This window comes from Homarus americanus, unplaced genomic scaffold, assembly GCF_018991925.1.
Source record: "Homarus americanus isolate GMGI-L3 unplaced genomic scaffold, GMGI_Hamer_2.0 scaffold7968, whole genome shotgun sequence".
NCBI lineage: Eukaryota > Metazoa > Arthropoda > Malacostraca > Decapoda > Nephropidae > Homarus > Homarus americanus.
Genome location: NW_024729865.1, coordinates 40,001 through 62,069, shown reverse-complemented (window position 1 = coordinate 62,069; position 22,069 = coordinate 40,001). Strand labels below are relative to the sequence as shown.

At 46.9% G+C, this 22,069-nt stretch overlaps 1 protein-coding gene across 2 annotated transcripts in view; it reads right to left on the bottom strand.

Annotated features, from left to right (window-relative positions):
- LOC121866850 (pleckstrin homology domain-containing family G member 5-like) overlaps positions 1-22,069 on the bottom strand; it is a 117,718-nt gene that overhangs the window by 62,588 nt on the left and 33,061 nt on the right. For both annotated transcript variants that reach the window (XM_042366590.1, XM_042366588.1), the window contains exons 6-7: positions 16,188-16,279; positions 2,979-3,103 (exon numbers count right to left, since the gene is read on the bottom strand). In XM_042366590.1, the coding sequence (XP_042222524.1) occupies positions 2,979-3,103; positions 16,188-16,279 (217 nt within the window). The remainder of the gene's footprint in view (positions 1-2,978; positions 3,104-16,187; positions 16,280-22,069) is intronic.

The window sequence follows — 22,069 nt, the reverse complement described above, 5'->3', positions numbered from 1 at the left end:
TGAAGGATGTTTGACTTTCAAGAGGTATCTACGGCCGTAACACATCCAGACAAGCTGTAACACCTTCAGGACAGGTCAACACATCCAGAACAGGTCGTAATAACATCCAGGACAGGCAGACAGACAGACAGACAGACAGACAGACAGGGTGGTGGTCCATAAATAGACACACACAGGCAGCAATTTTAGTTAATCAGGTTCACCTGCGCATCCTCTCTCTCTCTCTCTCTCTCTCTCTCTCTCTCTCTCTCTCTCTCTCTCTCTCTCTCTCTCTTATATTTCTACGTCTGTCCTGGTGTGTGATGATCTATGACACATACATACATACATACATACATACATACATACATACATACATACATACATACATACATACATACACACATACATACATACATACATACATACATACACCAGACAATTAAATTTTTCGGAAACTTGAGCCAAACTTATACACACACACACACATACAGTCATACCTAAAAATACACACAAGGAAATCCTGACCTTTAGCCAAAAATACACGCATACATAACGTTACGAGGAGAGAGAGCCCGTGTATACATGGTGAAGCTTATGCATACCACACGATCATACATGGCGCATATAAGACTAGATTTAATAATACATTGACGAGAACAAGCCAATGTACACACACACCACCACACACACACACACACACACACACACACACACATAAGGAAGTCGGTAAAATAGGTCACAATCTCTTTATCCAGACCCGCGTGAGAGGAAGAAGGGAGAAGGATGAGAGGGAGGGAGAGGAGGAAGAGGGAGGAAGAGGATGATGGAGGAAGGAGGCGAGGGGAAGAAGAGGGGAGGTGAGAAGGTAGGAGAGGGGTAAAGGAGGAGGTAGGAGGAGAGGGAGAAGAGTGGGAATACGAGAAGGAAGAGAAGATGGAGGAGAGACAAAGGGGAAGAGGGGCGTGATGGAAGGTGAATAGAATGAAAGGATTGAAACAATGTTGAGAGTCTTACTTGATTTGGGGTTGAGGTGGGGGGTTGAGGTGGGGAGTTGAGGGGGGAGGGGGAGGTGAGGTGGGGGAGTTGAGGGGGATTGAGGGAGGTGGAGGTGGGGGGAGTTGAGGGGAGTTGAGGGGGAGTTGAGGGGGTTGAGGGGAGGTGAGGTGGGGGAGTTGAGGTAGGGGAGGTGAGGGGGAGTTGAGGGAGGGAGTGGGGAGGTGAGGTGGGGGGTTGAGGGGTTGAGGGGGAGGTGAGGTGGGGAGTTGAGGTGGGGAGTTGAGGTGGGGAGGGGAGTTGAGGGGGGGTGAGGGGGAGGTGAGGTGGGGGAGTTGAGGTAGGGGAGGAGGGAGAGTTGAGGTAGGGGAGGTGAGGGGGAGGTGAGGGGGGAGTTGAGGTGGGGAGGTGAGGGGGAGTTGAGGGGGTGGTGAGGTGGAGGAGTTGAGGGGGTGGTGAGGTGGGGAGTTGAGGTGGACGAATCAAGGGTACGAGTTGATAGGGTCGATTAAGGGGTTAATTTAAGGGGGGTTGATTTAAAGGGATCGACTTTAGAAGAGTAAGGGTGAACGGACAGAGCCACGTGTATTACATAATCAGCTGATCCACCAAAAGCAAACAAACAACAGCTGGCAGTATTGAAACCTATCAGCTGACACCACGACACACACACACACACACACACACACACACACACACCCAAGTATCTGTGTCACCCCCCCTCCTCCAACCACCACCTGAGAACGAGACACTCTTAAACGAGGCCCTAAGGGTGGATATGTGTCCTTGTTACCCTAGATCTCCAAGGGGATGTTCAGGTCTGTTTGTGTTTTTGTTTGTATGTGCGGGTTTGTTTGTTTGTTTGTTTGTTTGTTTGTACCTTCTTTCTTCCCTATTACAGTTTCACATTTCTCTTCTTTTCTTCCTTCCTTCCTTTTCCCTCCCAGATAACAGCTCCCATAGGGTTGCAGTAATGTCGTATTTTATCAAGATTTCCGATGGTCAACCAAGGCCAAAGGGGGTGGGGGAATAGGGAGGGGGAAGGGGGGAGGGGAAGAGAGGTACGAGGAGGAGGAAGAGGGAGGGGGTATGAGGAGGGGGAAGAGGGAGGGGGTAGGGGAAGAGAGAGGGGGTAGGAGGGGGAAGGGAGAGGGGTGGTGGTGCTACACTATGCCTTTATTCTCTTTCAACTCACAACAATAAAGCACTTACCAGCCTCCCTCCCTACTCCCTAGCCCACACTTCTCCACACTGGCGTCCCCTACTGCCAGCGCGGGCACTTCCACTCAACCATCTGATACCTTTCTTGTTTGGTTATGTGTGTGTGTGTGTGTGTGTGTGTGTGGTGTGTGTGTGGTGTGTGTGTTACTGAGTCTAAGGACGGAAAGGAGAAAGACCGGAAGGGAGGGAGGGGGAAGAGGAGGAGGGGGAGGGGAGGGAAGGGGGAGAGGGGGAGAGCCTTTTTCCTCTCCTCACCGTCCACACCTGCAGTACACATCTGTCACCGTCCACACCTGCAGTACACACCTTTCACCGTCCACACCTGCAGTACACACCTGTCACCGTCCACACCTGCAGTCACACACATCTCCACACCTGCAGTACACACCTGTCACCGTCCACACCTGCAGTACACATCACCCTCCACACACCTGTCACCCTCCACACCTGCAGTACACACATCACCCTCCACACACCTGTCACCTCCACACCTGCAGTACACACATCACCCTCCACACACCTGTCACCCACACCTACAGTACACACTTCACCCTCCACACCTGCAGTACACACCTGTCACCGTCCATACCTGCAGTACACACACCTGTCACCGTCCACACCTGCAGTACACACACACCTGTCACCGTCCACACCTGCAGTACACACACCTGTCATCGTCCACACCTGCAGCACACATGTCACCGTCCACACCTGCAGTACACACCTGTCATCGTCCACACCTGCAGTACACACCTGTCACCGTCCACACCTGCAGTACTCACCTCTGACACGGATGGTCTTGCCTCCTAAGACGTAGGTATCAGTGTTAAGGGGAAGGGGTAGCCGTGAGCCCTCTGTGTACACCAGTATCGCCGACACGTCCAAACCACGTCGTTCTAGCGCCTCTCTGTAAGGTGAAACACTCATTAACACCTGTAATTACCTGTACTTCATTAACACCTGTGATTACCTGTACTTCATTAACACCTGTGATTACCTGTACTTCATTAACACCTTTGATTACCTGTACTTCATTAACACCTGCAATTACCTGTACTTCATTAACGGATGTAATTACATGTACTTCATTAACACCTGTAATTACCTGTACTTCATTATCACCTGTAATTACCTGTACTAAATTAATACCTGTAATTATCTGTGCTTGATTAACACCTGTAATTACCTGTACTTGATTAATACCTGTAATTACCTGTACTTCATTAACACCTGTAATTACCTGTACTTGATTAACACCTGTAATTACCTGTACTAAATTAATACCTGTAATTACCTGTACTTAATTAATACCTGTGATTACCTGTGATGTGGGAGAATTCTTTATCTCCCTCTCTTTAACTCATTTTCTCCCTCTCTTTCTTGTCTTTAACTCTCTCTAGCTTTCTCTCCCTCACTATATCTCGGTAAAATTAAAAGTAGAGAAACACACAGACACACGATCTAAATTATGTCATCCATTAACGAACTGTTGCATTCCAAGTATTAGTATTCCAAGGACGAGCATTCCAAGTGTCTGTATTCCTAAGGTCAAAATTCCAAGTGTAAAAAATCAACACTGTAAGGGTCAGGTCACTATAAACCTAACCTAACCCTACCTAACCTAACCCAACCCAACCTACAGATAGTGACTCGATTCTTCAGTATATAACCCGTCAATAGTATCTCACGTTACAAAGGTGAAATAGAAAGTAACGTGTTTCCGAGGCAAAGTGTGACGGTTTCTATGGTAACGTGAGCAGGTGGGTACCCTCCCAGGTAGTGACGTCACGCAGGTGTGTTAATCATGTTTACAAACACTGGAGATAATCATTCATATGTCAGCTTATTCCAACACCTGTCATCACACCTTCCATAAATACCCAATTTATTGATATTTCTATTTTATTGTTGGATTCGTCTACTTTTATTTTTTGATAGAATTTGTTTTTCTTTTGTTTTTGTTAAAGTTGTCAATTAAGTCATTTTTTCAAGAATATTTTTTTCTCTCTCACTTATTTTTTCGGAGGTAAAAGCCTAGATAAAATTAATTAAAAGTCCTTAATTAATTAGGTTAATAGGAACATACCTTCACCTGTCCTTAATTACTTAGGTTAATAGGAACATACCTTCACCTGTCCTTAATTACTTAGGTTAATAGGAACATACCTTCACCTGTCCTTAATTACTTCAAAATATAAAAATATAATTAAGTTTTTTATCCATATATTAAAATTAATTGTTTTTGTCTATTATTTTCATCAATTATTTTTTTTTATCAGGTATAACAAACAATAATTAAATATATATTTTTATCTAAGAAAACGAAACTAATTTGTTATTATTATTATTGTTATTGTTATTATTATTATTATTATTATTGTTATTGTTATTATTATTGTTATTGTTATTATTATTATTATTGTAATTGTTATTATTATTGTTATTGTTGTTATTATTATTATTATTATTATTATTATTATTATTATTATTATTATTATTACCATCATTATACAACACCCACATATCTAGGTTAAGTCATTATTGCCAAAGGCGGTAAATGAAGGTGTGAGAGACTATACCTGACAGGTTAATTGAGGCACACACACACAAAAACCTGACTACTTTTATTAACACGTCTCTTTGATAAAATAAGACTAAATGAACGAAGGTAATCCTATTATTTTAACTTTCTAACTAAATTGCGAAGAATTTTACTGACTATATAAACGACTGTATGAAACAGGTAACATCGGGAAGCGACTAATTGGCACACGTATCAAGGTGAACGTCATTATGTAGATGAACCAATCAGCGGATATACCCCTACCACCCCCATATCACAAATAGAAACGACCAATTAGCATCTGCCATGATTGACGTCACATTGAAGATTAACCAATCAGCACATGTCATGATGGACGTCAGAGTAGAGAGGGGGACCAATCAGCGTACGCCTGGGTTTATTTAATGTAGATTGAGCCAAATCGAGCCAAGGGAAAATCTAATTGGAAGAGACTAAGAGAGAACAACGAAAGACAAAAACCGGGAGAAAATTAGAGATAACTCACTAAGGTAGGGATAGCTTACAGGGGTAGAGCTATCACACTGTACAGGAGAGAGAATAACATGAACGTACTGGCAAATCACCTCCTCCCCTCACAACCACCACGCCTGACCCAAAGATCCTTAACAGAGATGAAGACTTTAGACCAATGTGATTAAGGAAAGACTTCAACTAAATGGGGAAGGAGGAGGAGGGGAGGAGAATTGGGAGGAGGAGGAGGAAGCCATGCCTCTCAACAATCAAAACTTTCCTAATGAGCGGAGGAAGCTGCAACCAATTATAAAAAAAAAAAAAAAAAAAAATTATATATATATATATATATATATATATATATATATATATATATATATATATATATATATATATATATATATATATATATATATATATATATATATATATATATATATATCAGATTAGGTTAAGAGTTACGTCGGTTTTGCTAGGTGGGGGGTGGAGTAGGAATGGGGGGTGAGGGGGTAGGAGTGGGGGGAGGGAATAATGGTGGGGGAGGGGTGGGAGTGGGGTGAGGGGTAAGGAGGGTGTGAGGGGTAGAGGTGGGAGGAATAATGATTGGGGGAGGGTAGAGGTGGGGTGAGTGGGTGAGGAGGAGGATGAGGGAGTGGGAGGGAGGTGAGGAGGTGAGGGGAGGGTGAGAGGGTGGGAGTGGGGAGTGAGGGGTGGGGGGGGTGAGAGGGTAAGGAGTGGGGTGAGGGTGAGGTGGGGGGAGGGAATAATGGAGTGGGAGGGGGGTAAGGAGTGGGGTGAGGGGGTGAGGTGGGGTAGGAGAAAAAATGACAGACAGACAGACGGACGGAGTTAACACTCAGAACACAGCCAAGAGGAACCTGATTGGCTAATTTCCTAATAGAATCACTGGAAACTGGATGAGATTAGTTACCCCCCTCTCTCTCTCTCTCTCTCTCTCTCTCTCTACGGCACTGTCTCTGATTTTCTCTCTCACTTAGCTACTAAATTACTTGTCAATTTTCATACGTTCGAACCCTGAAGCCTGCCATCGAACGTTCCCCTTAGCCTTTCCCTTTGTCTCTCCCCATCCTTAGCCTCTCATCCCTTTCCTCCTTCATCGCCTCTCCTCCCTTCCATCCAGCTCTTTACCTCTCCCTCTCTCCTCTCCTTACCTTTACTTTCTCTCTCCTCTCGTTCCTCTTTCCCTCTCTTCCTCCTCCTTCCTTCCCTCCTCCTCCTTCCTCCTTCCCTCTCACTCCCCTCTCACCCAGAACAACCCTTCAGTGTGGGTATTCGTCTATCGTTGGTTTCAGAAGCGTTGGGCCGGAGAATTAACGCCAGGCTCTACTGACTGCCCGTGGTGGAGTTGTATTGAAGGCATTGTGAATGTTTCGTCTGGCGTTACGTTCCATGGGAGTGTCATTGCAAGATGTGTGTGTGGGGGTGAGAACTGTGGCGGACGTTCGCTTGGCGTTGCCTCAAGAAGTGTCAGGTCGGGATGGAAGGGTGGGGAGGCGAGGCTGTTCTTGTTATTACCACCACTACCCTGCCACCACTACCGCCCTACACACACCACACCGCCTACCCCATCCCCACCCACAGCACCCCACCCACACCCACAGCACCCCACCCACACCACCATCCGTCACTGTCAGTTGCCGAGGGAGGTTTTGTAACACCGCTTCCGCCCTCACGGCCTCCAGCTTCCAGCAAAACCTCCAGAGAGTGTTAAGAAGTTTCCCCAAGTGAACCACAAACTCTGAGTGGGCCAGAGAGAGAATGTTTGACTTCTTCCAGTGGGCCATGGACCAGTAAGAGATATTTTTACTTCCTCCAGTGGGCCATGGACCAAAGAGAATAGGTTGACTTCCAGTGGGTACAGGTATGGACTCGGCAGGGGCACAGGTATGGGACTCGGCGGGGGCCTGGGTATGGACTCGGCGGGGCACAGGTATGGACTCGGCGGGGCACAGGTATGGACTCGGCGGGGCACAGGTATGGACTCGGCGGGGTACAGGTATGGACTCGGCGGGGGTGGTATGGACTCGGCGGGGCACAGGTATGGACTCGGCGGGGTTACAGGTATGGACTCGGTGGGGCACAGGTATGGACTCAGACACAATAACTGACATAATTGACTCCCGCACCATTTCCTCAATGTTCCCGCCATTGTGACGCGACATCCGGAATTATTGACGTCATAGTGTAAACAATAACAACCCGAGGTGTGATGACGTCAACACAATCCAATCTCTCACACACACACACACACACACACACACACACACACACACACACACACACACAACAACAATATGTTCAGGGCTTAAAAATGGATTGCGTTGGCTTGGGTTAGGTTAGGTTAGGTTAGGTTAGGTTAGGTTAGGTTAGGTTAGGTTAGGTTAGGTTACATCGGACAAATTTATAAAAAAAAACAGGACATAAAAATACAAACGAAAGCAACAAATTAAACAAACAAACAAACACACCCCATCGTTCAGGGACACATTACAAAAACACAAGGACGAAGAATTTAAAAACCGATAGAGAACCCGAACAAAAAATATCAGAAACCAATAAGAACGTTAACTAAAAAGAGACCTTAATTTAGTTGACCAAAAAATGTGATAAAAGTCTACGGACAACACAACCCTTGTTTCACTTACCACCCAGTTACTACACTTACCCGCCCAGTTACTACACTTACCCGCCCAGTTACTACACTTACCCGCCCAGTTACTACACTTACCCGCCCAGTTACCCTTACCCACAGTTACCACGCCCCCAGTTACTACACTTACCCGCCAGTTACTACACACTTACCCGCACAGTTACTACATACCGCCCAGTTACTACACTTACCCGCCCAGTTACTACACTTACCCGCACAGTTACTACACTTTCCCGCCAGTTACGACACTTACCCGCCCAGTTACTACCTTACCCGCCCAGTTACTTTTCCCACGCTCCTAAATACGCTCTCACGCTCCTGGATATTCTCCCACGCTCTAACGTATGCTCCCACGCCCACATTCCACATGCTCCAATCACTGTTCGATGGAAGGGGAGAGAGAGAGAGAGAGAGAGCAACTAAGAGGTAATATCAATAAATTGTTGATGTAGGTAGATGAAAGAGCCAAGAAGGAAAATTCAATAGAGAGAGAGAGCTGCCTCACTCTATGGTCCTAACACAATCAAATAACAACACAACACAAAAATAATAGCGTAAAAAAAAATCACCGAGACTCGACCATTACCGTTGCTTCCCTTTTCTCCTTCACTCTTTCCATCCTCCATCACCCCCTCTCCTTCACCTCCCCCTCCCTCTCCTTCACCTCTCCCTCCTATCCCCCACTCTCCCCTTCACCCCCTCCCCTCTCCTTCACCCCTCCTCCTCCTTATCCCCCCCTCTCCTTCCCCTCCCCCCTCTCCTTCACCTCCTCCCCCTCTTCACCTCCTCCCCATCTCCTTCTCCTCCTCCCTCTCCTTCACCTCCTCCTCCCCTCTCCTTCCCACCTCCTCCTCCCTCTCCCCTTCACCCCCCCCTCTCCTTCACCTCCCTCCCTCCCTCTCCCTTCACCCCCCTCCCTTCACCCCCTCTCCTTCACCCTCCTCCCTCCTCTCCTTCACCTCCTCCTCCCTCTCCTTCACCTCCTCCTCCCCTCTCCTTCACCTCCTCCTCCCTCTCCTTCACCTCCCCCCCTCTCATCCCCCTCTCCTTCCCCTCCTCCTCCCTCTCCTTCACCCCTCCTCCCCTCCTTATCCCCCCTCTCCTTCACCTCCCCTCCCCCTCTCCTTCACCCCTCTCCTTCACCTCCTCCCGTCTCCCACCTCCTCCCTCCTTCACCTCCTCCCCTCTCCTTCACCTCCCTCCTCCCCTCCTTCACCCTCCTCCCCCTCCTTCTCCCTCCTCCCCTCTTCACCTCCCCCTCTCCCTTCACCCCTCTCCTTCACCTCCTTCACCCTCCTCTCCTTCACCTCCCCCTCTCCTTCACCTCCTCCTCCTCTCCTTCACCCCCTCTCCTTCACCTCCCCCCTCTCCTTCCCCCTCCTCTCCTTCACCCCCTCTCCCTTCACCCCTCCTCCCTCCTTATCCCCCTCTCCTTCACCCCTCCTCCCCTCTCCTTCACCCTCCTCCTCCCTCTCCTTCACCCCCTCCTTCCTTCTCTCCTTCACCTCCCCCTCTCCTTCACCCCCTCTCCTTCTCCCCCTCTCCTTCACCCCTCCTCCCCTCTCCTTCACCCCCCTCTCCTTCACCCCTCTCCCCTTCACCCCTCTCCCTTCCCCTCCCCCCCTCTCCTTCTCCTCCTCCCCCCTCCTTCACCTCCCTCCTCCTTCACCTCCTCCTCCTCTCCTTCACCCCTCTCCCCTTCACCTCCCTCCTCCTTATCCCCCTCTCCTTCACCTCCTCCCCCTCTCCTTCCCTCCTCCTCCCTCCTTCACCCCCCCCTCTCCTTCACCCCCTCTCCTTCACCTCCCTCCTCCTCTCCTTCACCCCTCTCCTTCACCTCCTCCTCCCTCTCCTTCCACCCCCCTCTCCTTCACCTCCCTCTCCTTCACCACCCCCCCCTCCTTCCTTAACCCCACCACCGATTAAGCCATAATGTATAATGGTGTAAATTTTCAGGTAATCTGACTCCCTCCCTGTGGTCATAATCCCTTCTGCTATATTTATCCCTTAATATAGGCCTTAATCTCTACTATATCAACCTATAAATCCTAATATACATTTAATCTTTAACCTAACCTAACCTAACCTAACAACCTAACCTAACCTAACCTAACCTAACCTAACCTAACCTAACCTAACCTAACCTAATCTAAACCTAACCTAACCTACATTTGTATACGTCTCTTTACAGTGGTGAAGACAAAAGCCCACGGTGACGTCACGAATTCATATTCACGTCACGATTCATTGCCATGAGAAGAGAAGCTTCCCTCATAGACATATGGTAAACATTTATGGTAATATATAGGATAATCTTTTACGCAACTTGGTAAATTATTTTTTTTTTCTCTTAGGGATGAATTTTGGGGAGAATAATTACCGTCTGGAAGAATTATTTTGGGGAGGACCTGACCTGACCTGACCTGACCTATCCTATCCTGACCTGACTTATCCTGACCTGAACTGTTCTGTCCTGACCTTCTCTCACCTAAACTAACCTAACATGATCTGACCTGAATTGACTTGACCTAACCTGACCTAACCTAACCTGACTTGACACCTCCATTTAGGTTCAGCGAGTCAGATCCGTTCTCTCATCTCCAGTCAAGAGTAAAATTTGTCCTAAGACTTTTTTTTTAGAATCCACCTTTATGTCGTAGCTTCAATGAGTCAGTTTAGACATACGGAGGAAAAAATGAACTATTATATATCATCAAGAATTGCGGCTACAGGTACAGTGAAGCAAGGTAACAGCGAGTCTATCATACAGCAGACCTTGTAGCATCCATAAGACGTAATATACTGTGAGTTATAAATACAGTCTCACACGGATGCTTTTACGTAATTATAAAAATATCTGTTGGTCACAAAGGTCAGGTGATGGCAACATAATGCTACCCCCACACAACACCGCCACCCACCCAGGCAGGAGTTCCTTTTTAATTGGTGTGTAAAAAGCGGTTATAAACGGCCAGTGATTGTTGGTGGTGGTGGTTAAATTTAAACGTTGCTGACTAATGGAGATTATAAACGGTTGGAGGCGGTTACTGGCGGTTGGTGGTGGTTATTGACGGTTGGTGGCGGTTACTGACGGTTGGTGGTGGTTAATGACGGTTGGAGGTGGTTAATGACGGTTGGTGGTGGTTACTGACAGTTGGCGGCAGTTATTAAAGGTTAGTGACGGTTACTGGCGGTTGATGGCGCGTACGAACAGTTAGTTCTCAAATTTCAAACTCAATAACATCGAAATGGAAACCAATGGCCATTAACTTTTATAGAGAGAGAAGAGAGAGAGAGAGATATATTCAGATATTCAACTTCCTCGACGGATGACAGACAGAAAACCAACAGACAAACAGAGACAGACAGACAGACACAGGGAGACAGACACAGGGAGACAGACAGACAGACAGACAGACAGACACAGGGAGAATCTCATAAGCCAACAGATACGACCCGGTAAGCTTGGAATAGAACCCACGTAACGTTCACCCTGGCGTTCTTATCTCTCCCTCCCTGTGTCACTCTTACCTCCTTGTCTCTTATTCCCTCTCTCCCTTCCTCCCTGTACTATCTGTATCCTATGTATCATCACCTGTATCCCATGTATCATCACCTGTATCCTATGTATCATCACCTGGAGGAGTAATATCTATACCTCATTTCGCTTTATTACGGATCACCAGGCAAGTGACTCTCTCTCTCTCTCTAAAACCCTTTCACTTTCATTTTTGTCTTTCTTTTATCTCATTCTTTCTCTCTTTCATTACTTTTTTCTGTTTCTCTGTTTCTGTGTGTGTGTGTGTGTGTGTGTGTGTGTGTGTGTGTGTGTGTCCTTCTCTCACTCAATACACCAAGACCGTATAAAATATCACCCTTTACCAGACACACAGGATAACTGCACCACAAATCGCCTCCTTTACATACTAACGCCCGAGCGCTTACATACATACATACATACATACATACATACATACATACAAATATTCATACATACATACAAATATACATATACATACACATACATACATCGTTGGACAGTGATCATTGTGATTTGGTGTTTATTGACGTTTGCATGCCTGTGGGCCCACTCAGTGAGCATAACACCAGCCTACCACTCAGTGAGCATAACACCAGCCTACCACTCAGTGAGCATAACACCAGCCTACCACTCAGTGAGCATAACACCAGCCTACCACTCAGTGAGCATAACACCAACCTACCACCAGTGAGCATAACACCCGTCTACCACTCAGTGAGCATAACACCAGCCTACCACCAGAGCATAACACCAACCTACCACTCAGTGAGTATACTACCAGTCTACCACCCAGTGAGCATAACACCAGCCTACCACCAGTGAGCACAACACCACCTTACCACTCAGTGAGCATAACACCAGCCCACTACCTCAGTGTGCATAACACCAGCCCCACCACCAGTGAGCATAACACCAGCCTACCACCAGGCAGCACAACACCAGCCCACCACCACAGTGAGCATAACACCCAGCTCACCACTCAGTGGGCATAACACCAGCCTACCACTCAGTGGGCATAACACCAGCCTACCACTCAGTGAGCATAACACCAGCCTACCACTCAGTGAGCATAACACCAGCCTACCACTCAGTGAGCATAACACCAGCCTACCACTCAGTGAGCATAACACCAGCCTACCACTCAGTGAGCATAACACCAGCCTACCACTCAGTGAGCATAACACCAGCCTACCACTCAGTGAGCATAACAAAAACAACCAATAAATACATTCAATGACTTGATTTTAAGAGAGAGAGAGAGCCACACATGCTTGTTCCAGCTGCTTTTTCTGCTCAATGGAACAGAATCAATAATATCCACAAGTTGTTTAATATTGTGTGTGTATATGTGTGTGTGTGTATATGTGTGTGTGTGTATATGTGTGTGTGTGTATGCGTGTGTGTGTGTGTGTGTGCTGATCATGATGGGGGGGAGGAGGTGAAGAAAGGCTACTGGAGAACTGGATAAAGGAAGGAAGGAAGAGAAGAGGAGAAGAAAGAAGAAGAAAAGAACAGGAGAGGAGGAGAATGTAGGCAAAAATTATGAACAAAAAGAGGAAATATATGAAACAAAAGAGAGAGAGAGAGAGAGAGAGAGAGAGAGAGAGAGAGAGAGAGAGAGATTATATAATATGATTAGTTAAGGTCCCAGAAGATTGGAAGGGGTCTGCTACCTACACTGATTATGTGGCTTAACCCCTGAGACACCCCCCTCCTGAGACACCCCTTTGATACGTCCCCATGAGAGACGCCCCCTGACATACTCCTGATATGGACTCCAAACAGGTACTCCCGACAAGGACTCTCCCCCGACAAGGACCCCGACAGGCGAAAAACGTGTAACATCCTCAGAATATTCGACCAGCTAGTGACCCTCGCCAGATGGAGAAATATTTCGACCGGTCAAGTTGGCGGGCCAGCTAGGTGTTAGTGACCGGATTACGTGTCAAGAGGAAGAACCGGCTGTCAGCCTTAAGACCAACTAGCTTTCAGCTTTAGAGCCAGTTGTAAGTTTCTGTAAATACCCGTAATAAAAAATCTCTCTCTCTCTCTCTCATCAACACTGGTTACATTACATTGTGGTTTATTGAGTGGCCAGTGAGAGAGAGGAGGAGGAAGGGGGAGAGAGGAGGGGAAGGGGGAGAGAGGTGGGGAAGGGGAGGGAGGAGGGGAAGGGAGAGAGGAGGGGAAGAGGGAGAGAGGAGGGGAAGGGGAGAGAGGAGGGGAGAGAGGAGGGAGGAGGATTGGGAGGGGGTTGAAGGAACGAGGAGGGGAGTGGGGGGTGTGAAGGGAACGTGAGGAGGGGACGTGAGGAGGGGGCGTGAGGAGGGGGCGTGGGGAGATGTGGTCATGCCTCATATAAACCAGATTATATCGACTTGTGAGGCGTGTGGCTACCCTCTCTACGCCCCCTCCTCACGCTCCCTCCTCACGCTCCCACTCCACCCCCTTCACACGCCATCAACCCTCTCATACATACATGCAGACCAAGCACACACAGATCAAGCACGCACACACACACACACACACACACACACACACACATCCTTGACCACCGAAGGGTCAAGACGTACCTGGCGCTCCTCTCGGAGCAGCCAGGTCAACTGTTAAGTTGGCCCATACCAACCCCCTCCCCTGAACCCTCCTCCCCACCGGAATATCAACAAGTTCTCGCCAGAAGTTACAATTTCATTTAGGAAAGGAACGGAACCAGTGTTAAACAGAGGTGAACAGTGGTGAACAGTGCTTAAGTCAGCGAGAACAACTCAACAGTAACAGTCGTACCCAAGTTAACCTTCACACAGTGAGGTCCCAGGTACCCAGTGATAACGGCCCGTGAGACCCAACAACAACCAGCGATGTGTTAATCCGTCTACGATAGGAAGGCCTAAGACCACACCTCACTCATATAACACCATCTGTGAGGGAATTACTACACCACATGTCCCTCATAACACCAATGTGAGGGAATTACTACACCACGTCAAGTCCCTCATAACACCATCTGTGAGGGAATTACTACACCACGTGAGGTCCCTCATAACACTATCTGTGAGGGAATTACTACACCACGTCAGGCCCCTCATAACACCATCTGTGAGGGAGTTACTACACCACGTGAGGTCCCTCATAACACCATCTGTGAGGGAATTACTACACCACGAGGTCCCTCATAACACCATCTGTGAGGGAATACTACACCGACGTGAGGCCCCCTCATAACACCATCTGTGAGGAGCATTACACCACGTGAGGTCCTCATAACACCATCTGTGAGGGAGTTACACCACGTGAGGCCCCTCATAACACCATTATCTGTGAGGGAGTTACTACACCACGTGAGGTCCCTCATAACACCATCTGTGAGGGAATTACTACACCACGTGAGGCCCCTCATAACACCATCTGTGAGGGAGTTACTACACCACGTGAGGTCCCTTATAACACCATCTGTGAGGGAGTTACTACACCACGTGAGGCCCCTCATAACACCATGAGGCCCCTCATAACACCATCTGTGCGGGAATTACTACACCACGTCAGGTCCCTCATAACACCATCTGCGAGGGAATTACTACACCATGTCAGGTCCCTCATAACACCATCTGAGGGAACTACTACACCACGTGAGTTCCTCCTAACACCATCTGGGAGGGAGTTACTGCACTACGAGTTTGTTGTTCAACACCTACATTAATCTGTTTGTTCACTGTATGTTCCTTCACCTTTCTCTAATGAAGGCTTTTGTTAAACCACCAATGTATGTAATAAGTCATTTATGTCCAATGTATATTTTCAGCCTTCGGGCTGCAGAACTTTTTCAATAAACCGTTAATTATTATTATTATTATTATTATTATTTACACACACACACACACATACATACATCAGATATACATACAGGTAAACGTACACACACATCAGGTATACATACAGGTAAACGTACACATATAATATCACGATCATAATCCCTTTAAGAGTTCGTGATCTGATCTAGTGTTGCCTTAGTCGACCGGGGGATTACCGGATTAACGGGGAATCACCGGTAATACTGTATAAGCTCACCTTTGTGTAGGGACAGTCCAGGTACTGGGACAACCAGTATGTGGGGAAGGAGGAGACGGGAAGCTTTTGACTGGTAATATCACGAGGAACTGTACCGGGGAGTGAGCGAGAATTACTAGGGTCTTACCGGGACCTTACCAGGGTCATACCGGGACCTTACCTAGTATGACAACATCTGAAGATTAAAAATGGTAAGACTAGGAAGATGACGGATGTTGTGGAGAGAGAGAGAGAGAGAGAGAGAGAGAGAGAGAGAGAGAGAGAGAGAGAGAGAGAGAGAGAGAGAGAGAGAGAGAGAGAGAGAGAGAGAGAGAGAGAGAGAGAGAGAGAGAGAGAGAGAGCTCCCACACAATAAAGTTTAGTGACCATACTGAGGGGTGATGACCCTGACTAGTGCCTATGTTATGACCCGTAAAGAGGTATGAAACAGGTATAGCGAATGGCAACAGGTATAACCAATAAAGGTCACGAAAGGTCAAGAGAGGGTAGGGGAGGGTAGGAACACTCTTAACCAGCAATCACCCGTCCAGACAGACAGACTGATTGCCATATAACAGGTGACTTACCCAAAGGTGTAACGGGAGAGGTATAATGAGAAAAAAACGTGAAATAATCAACGTAACTTACCTGGGGGTTGACTAACGAGGTAACATAATTACTACAGACGGAGGAGGACCTACCTGAGGGTAGTGCCGCGGGAGGCCTGGACGAACTCCTCCACTGGGTCAAGGAAACATTCCAATATCAGCACCATGTATTCACAGCTCGACACCTGTAAATGGAAACACACCTGTCAGGTCATCTGTTTTATGTAAATCAGTTAAGAATTAGGCGGATAAGTTGCTAGGACAGGTGTACTGGTTGCCAGGACAGGTGTACTGGTTGCTAGGACAGGTGGACGAGGTGGCAAGGTACTTGAGCCTAATAAACACTCAGGTGGGATGTAAACAGAGTGCGCGCGCAGGACTGCTCTCTATTGGGTCCGTCAGACAGAAGGGGGAGGAGCTAACGATGGGTTTAATTACCTGTATCACCTTGACAACTGGTTAGGATGAGTGACTTTCAAGCCAGCCACCACCACTGTTACCACACAGCCCCCACCACCACTGTTACCACACACACTGCCCCCACCACCACTGCCACCACACTGCCCCACCACCACTGTTACCACACACTGCCCCCACCACCACTGTGCCACCACACACCGCCCCCACCACCACTGTGCCACCACACACTGCCACCCACCACACACCAGCCACCACTGTTACCACACACTGCCCCCACCACCACCACTGTTACCACACACTGCCCCCACCACCACTGTTACCACACACGCCCCACCACCACCATTGTTACCACACACACCACCTGTTACCACACACAGCCACCAAAGGAAGGAGAATAAATCGTGGTGAAGTTTACCTCCGAGATTATTATAAGGTATTGGCCGGTAGGGTTAAGACCGAGATAAGAAAAGCAAAGAGGAATAATGAACTGAAGGTAACAAGGGAGGCGAAGTCAAACCCCAAGGGATTCTATCAAATGTATCAAACTAAAACACGAGAAAAGGTTGGACCAATACAGTCAGACTCCGGCGAGCTCACTGATAACGACGGAGAAAAGAGCAATAATCTGAATAAATATTTTTCAACAGTATTCACCACCGAAAATTTAAACATGATACCCGAGGCATCAACTATATACAGAGATAGTGAAAAAATAAATTAAGCGAGATAGTAGTGACTAGTAACGATGTTAGTAAGCAAATAGACAAACTAAAGCCTAATAAGTCACCAGGTCCCGATGAGATATTTGCCAGAGTATTAAAGGAATGTAAGGAAGAGCTTAGTATGCCCTTAGCAAAGTTGTTTAACATGTCCTTAAAAACAGGTGTAGTACCAGAATCCTGGAGGATAGCAAATGTAATACCGATTTTCAAGAAGGGAGATAGATCATTATCCTCTAACTATCGACCAATCAGTCTAACATCAATTGTAGGCAAATTACTGGAAGCAATCATTTCAAACTTTATTCGAAATCACCTGGAAAAGCTCAAGTTGATCAATGATTCCCAACATGGCTTCACAAGCGGGCGTTCATGTTTAACTAATCTATTAACATTCTTTTCATCTTTTTTCGAATCAGTGGACGAGGGGCACGACTATGATGTGGTATATCTCGACTTTAGCAAAGCCTTCGACAGAGTCCCCCACGAAAGACTAATAAGAAAAGTGGAGGCTCATGGCGTTAAAGGAGATATTCTAAAATGGATTAGGACGCTAAATCCGATTGGGGCAACGTCACGAGTGGAGTTCCCCAAGGCTCAGTACTTGGACCATTATTTTTTATTATATACATACACGACATAGATATCGGCGTAGACAGCAACATAAGGAAATTTGCTTATGGCAGTAAAATAGGGCGTGTTATTAAATCTGACGAGGACTCGGCAAAACTACAGGAAGATCTAAAAAAAATTTTCGAATGGTCTGAAAAATGGCAGATGAAGTTTAATGTGGACAAATGTAAAGTACTCAGTATAGGAGATGTAAACAGGGAAACCAGATACCAGATGAACAAAGATGTTATTGAGAAATCCGACTGTGAGAAAGATTTAGGAGTAATGATAAGTAGGAATCTTAAGCCAAGTAAACAATATGTATTTGCTCGAAAAAGGCTAATAAAGTACTTGGGTTCATACAAAGGAGTGTTAGTTACAAGACTAGCGAGGTCATCCTAAAACTATATTTTGCGCTTGTGAGACCTCACTTGAATTACACAGTTCAATTCTGGTCACCGTATTACATAATGGATATAGAATCCTTAGAAAGAATCCAGAGGAGAACGACAAGACTAATCCGGGGCATTAGGAACCTTGAGTATAGAGACAGGTTAAAGCATCTTAATTTGCATTCCCTCGAGAGACGTAGAGCGAGGGGCGACCTGATAGAGGTGTATAAATGGAAGGCAGGGCTAAACAAAGGGGACATTACAAAGGTACTCAAACTATCCAACCAGGAGCGAACTCGTAACAATGGTTTTAAATTAGACAAATTTAGATTTAGGCGCGAGATAGGTAAACACTGGTTTGGAAACAGAGTAGTGGACGAGTGGAACAAGTTACCAAATATCATCATTAACTCTAATACACTGGATAGCTTCAAACACAGGTTGGATGGATATACGAGCGATAGGGGTTGGGTGTAAACGGGACTGTCCAGTATGACCCGCTGTAGTTACCTCCATTCTTATGTTCTTATTAAACAAACAAACAGATCAACATCACCCACCTAACATATATATATATATCCCCGTCAAAGCTTAACACACCCAATAATTACTGTTCATTAATAAATATCAACATAATTACATCATTACACCCATCAAGCTAATTACCGTAGTATCAACATTGGCTAATCTCTTCCTGGCTATATACATTTTTAATACATACACCGCGACTACTTAATTAAACTCATAATTTATACTTTTTTTCTGAGTATTAACGTTAATTTATATAGTGGGCAAATATGTAATGAATATGGTATTGTATGTATGTATGTATGTATGTATGTATGTATGTATGTATGTATGTATGTATGTATGTATGTATGTATGTATGTATGTATGTATGTATGTATGTATCAGTTTATAACCTAACATACTGTAACCTAACCATAATACACAAAAAACAATATTCAACTGTATAATACACCAAATACATTACCCATTATACACCTACATTACTAAAATACACTAGAAAACAGCACTACTCAAGGAAATACAATACAATCTTAATGCAATAAAATACAACAGTAAGGAATTGAAAAAAAACAAAGAAATATTACTACACAAAAATACAATACGACGAAATACAACGAAACAATATTAATTAATACAATATGACAAAAGACCTATGCAAGCTGCTTATCTCCCTCCCTCCCCTCTCTCCCCACCTCCCTCCCTCCTCCCCTCCTCCCACCTCTTCTCCTCCCCCTCCCCCTCCTCCCTCCCACCCTCACCCTCCCTCCCTCATCTCCTCTCTCTCCCTCCCTCCCCATCTCCCCCTCTCTACCTCCCCCACCTCCCTCCTCCTCCCCTCCCACTATTAAATGCCAATTAATATCTCATGAAACGCGGGAAACAAACAATGGGTCCCAGTTCTGATGGGTCCCAGTTCTGATGGGTTCCAGTTCTGATGGGTCCCAGTTCTGATGGGTTCCAGTTCTGATGGGTCCCAGTTCTGATGGGTCCCAGTTCTGATGGGTTCCAGTTCTGATGGGTCCCAGTTCTGATGGGTCCCAGCTCTGATGGGTTCCAGTTCTGATGGGTTCCAGTTCTGATGGGTTGTTCTGATGGGTTCCAGTTCTGATGGGTCCCAGTTCTGATGGGTTCCAGTTCTGATGGGTTCCAGTTCTGATGGGTTCCAGTTCTGATGGGTCCCAGTTCTGATGGGTCCCAGTTCTGATGGGTCCCAGTTCTGATGGGTCCCAGTTCTGATGGGTCCCAGTTCTGATGGGTTCCAGTTCTAAGGGGCACCTAATCTTAACAGGTCTCCTAACCTAACCTAACCAGGCTATTAGGACTGAGCTCTCCTCCTCCTCCTCCTCTTTTCCCCTCCCCCTCCTCTAACTTCCTCCCCACCTCCCCTCTTCCTCCTACTCTCTCCCCTACTCTTCACCTCTCCTTCCTCTCTTTACCACCTCCTCTTCCTCTCTTTGGACAATGTGCCAAACCCTCTTTACAAGATCGAAGGAAAAAGAATTTACATTTTAACCAACTCCGTAACGTCACAAAGAGAAATTGTGTGTTAAAAGATAAAAAAATAAATAAAAAATATCAATGTTAATGTTAGTTTTCTCCTAGTTTGCCTTCCTACACTCTCCTGGGCTTGTTGGTGGCAGCCCGCAGTGTACGATATCCACACCGCCTTCAACTGTTGTGAGGTAATGCCACAGTACTACTAGCAGCACCACACAGCACCTCACAGCACCACACAGCACTTCACAGCACCACACAGCACCTCACAGCACCACACAGCTCATCACAGCACATCACAGCACCTCACAGCACCACACAGCACATCACAGCACCTCACAGCACCACCAGCACCACACAGCACCCCACAGCACCCCACAGCACCACAGCACATCACAGCACCACCAGCATCTTCCCTCCCACCACCCTCCCTGCACCCCCTCCACCTTCCTCCCACCTCTCCACCTCTTCCCACCACTGCTCCCACCTCCCTTCACCTTCCCTCCCTCCACCGCCCCACCTCACCTTCCTCTCTCCACCTCCCTCCTCCTCCATCTTCCCTCCCTCCACCCTCCACCTTCCCACTCTCCACCTTCCTCCACCGCTCCCACCTCCCCTTCACCTTCCTCCACCCCTCCACTCTCCTCCTCCACCTCCACCTTCCCTCCCCCATTAGGTTTAACTCACACAGACAGTCTCAAGAACTAATAAAAAAATATCTCATGTTTAACGATGTCGACCTCACCACGCCAGAGGTCACGGTAGTTAAACCACTTAAACCACGCCAGAGGTCAAGATTGTTAGACCACTTAAACCACGCCAGAGGTCAGAGGTCAACACGTGACCCCCTGATGACCTCAATACACATATAAACAAAATTCCTGAACCCGATACGAGATTTCTGTTTATAATTGGATGGTTTATGGACCAATCAATTCTCTCCCTTGATTTTATATTGCGTTTCTATTGGTCGATTCAATCAAAGTTCGCCTCCATATTAAAACGCGTTTCTATTGGTCCAGCCAGTCAAAATACCTCCCCACGTATTATTAAAAGGAGTTCTCATTGGTGTAGCCCATTAACGTACTGAAGTGTGTCTTTATTAAGCGTCCACCAATCACAACACTCATAAAAAATGTTTTCATACCATCAGCCAATCAAAACTTTCCACAGTATAAACAACTATTATTATTGGGTCAACTATTAACCACGGCTTTCCCACACCCCTACAGATCCCCCCTCCCCCCACACACCCCTACAGATCCCCATCCCCCACACCTCTCTACAGATCCCCCACACCCCTACAGATCCCCCTCCCCACACACCCTCACAACCTCCCCCCACACCTACAGCATCCCCCCCCCTCCCCCACACACCCCTACAGGATCCCTCTCCCCACACTCCCTACAGATCCCCCTCCCCCCACACCCTCAGCAGCATCCCCCTCCCCCACACCCCCTACAGATCCTCCCCACACCCCCCCACAGATCCCCCTCCTCCTCCCCACAGACTCTCCCCACACCCCACAGATCCCCCTCCCCCCACACCCCCACAGACTCCCTCCCCCACACCCCCACAGATCCTCCCACACAATCTCCCTACAGATCTCTCTCTCCCTATTAATATTCCTCACAGATCCCCCCCCCACACTATTTCTGTAGACTTTCTTTTAAGGGATAATTTAAAATCCATCATTGAATAATAATACAAAATCAATATTGAGTGGAAAAAAAACCCCCGAAATCTTCATTACTTTACACCACCTTCTCCAACATGGCTGCCTTCATAATCTTAAAACATATATATA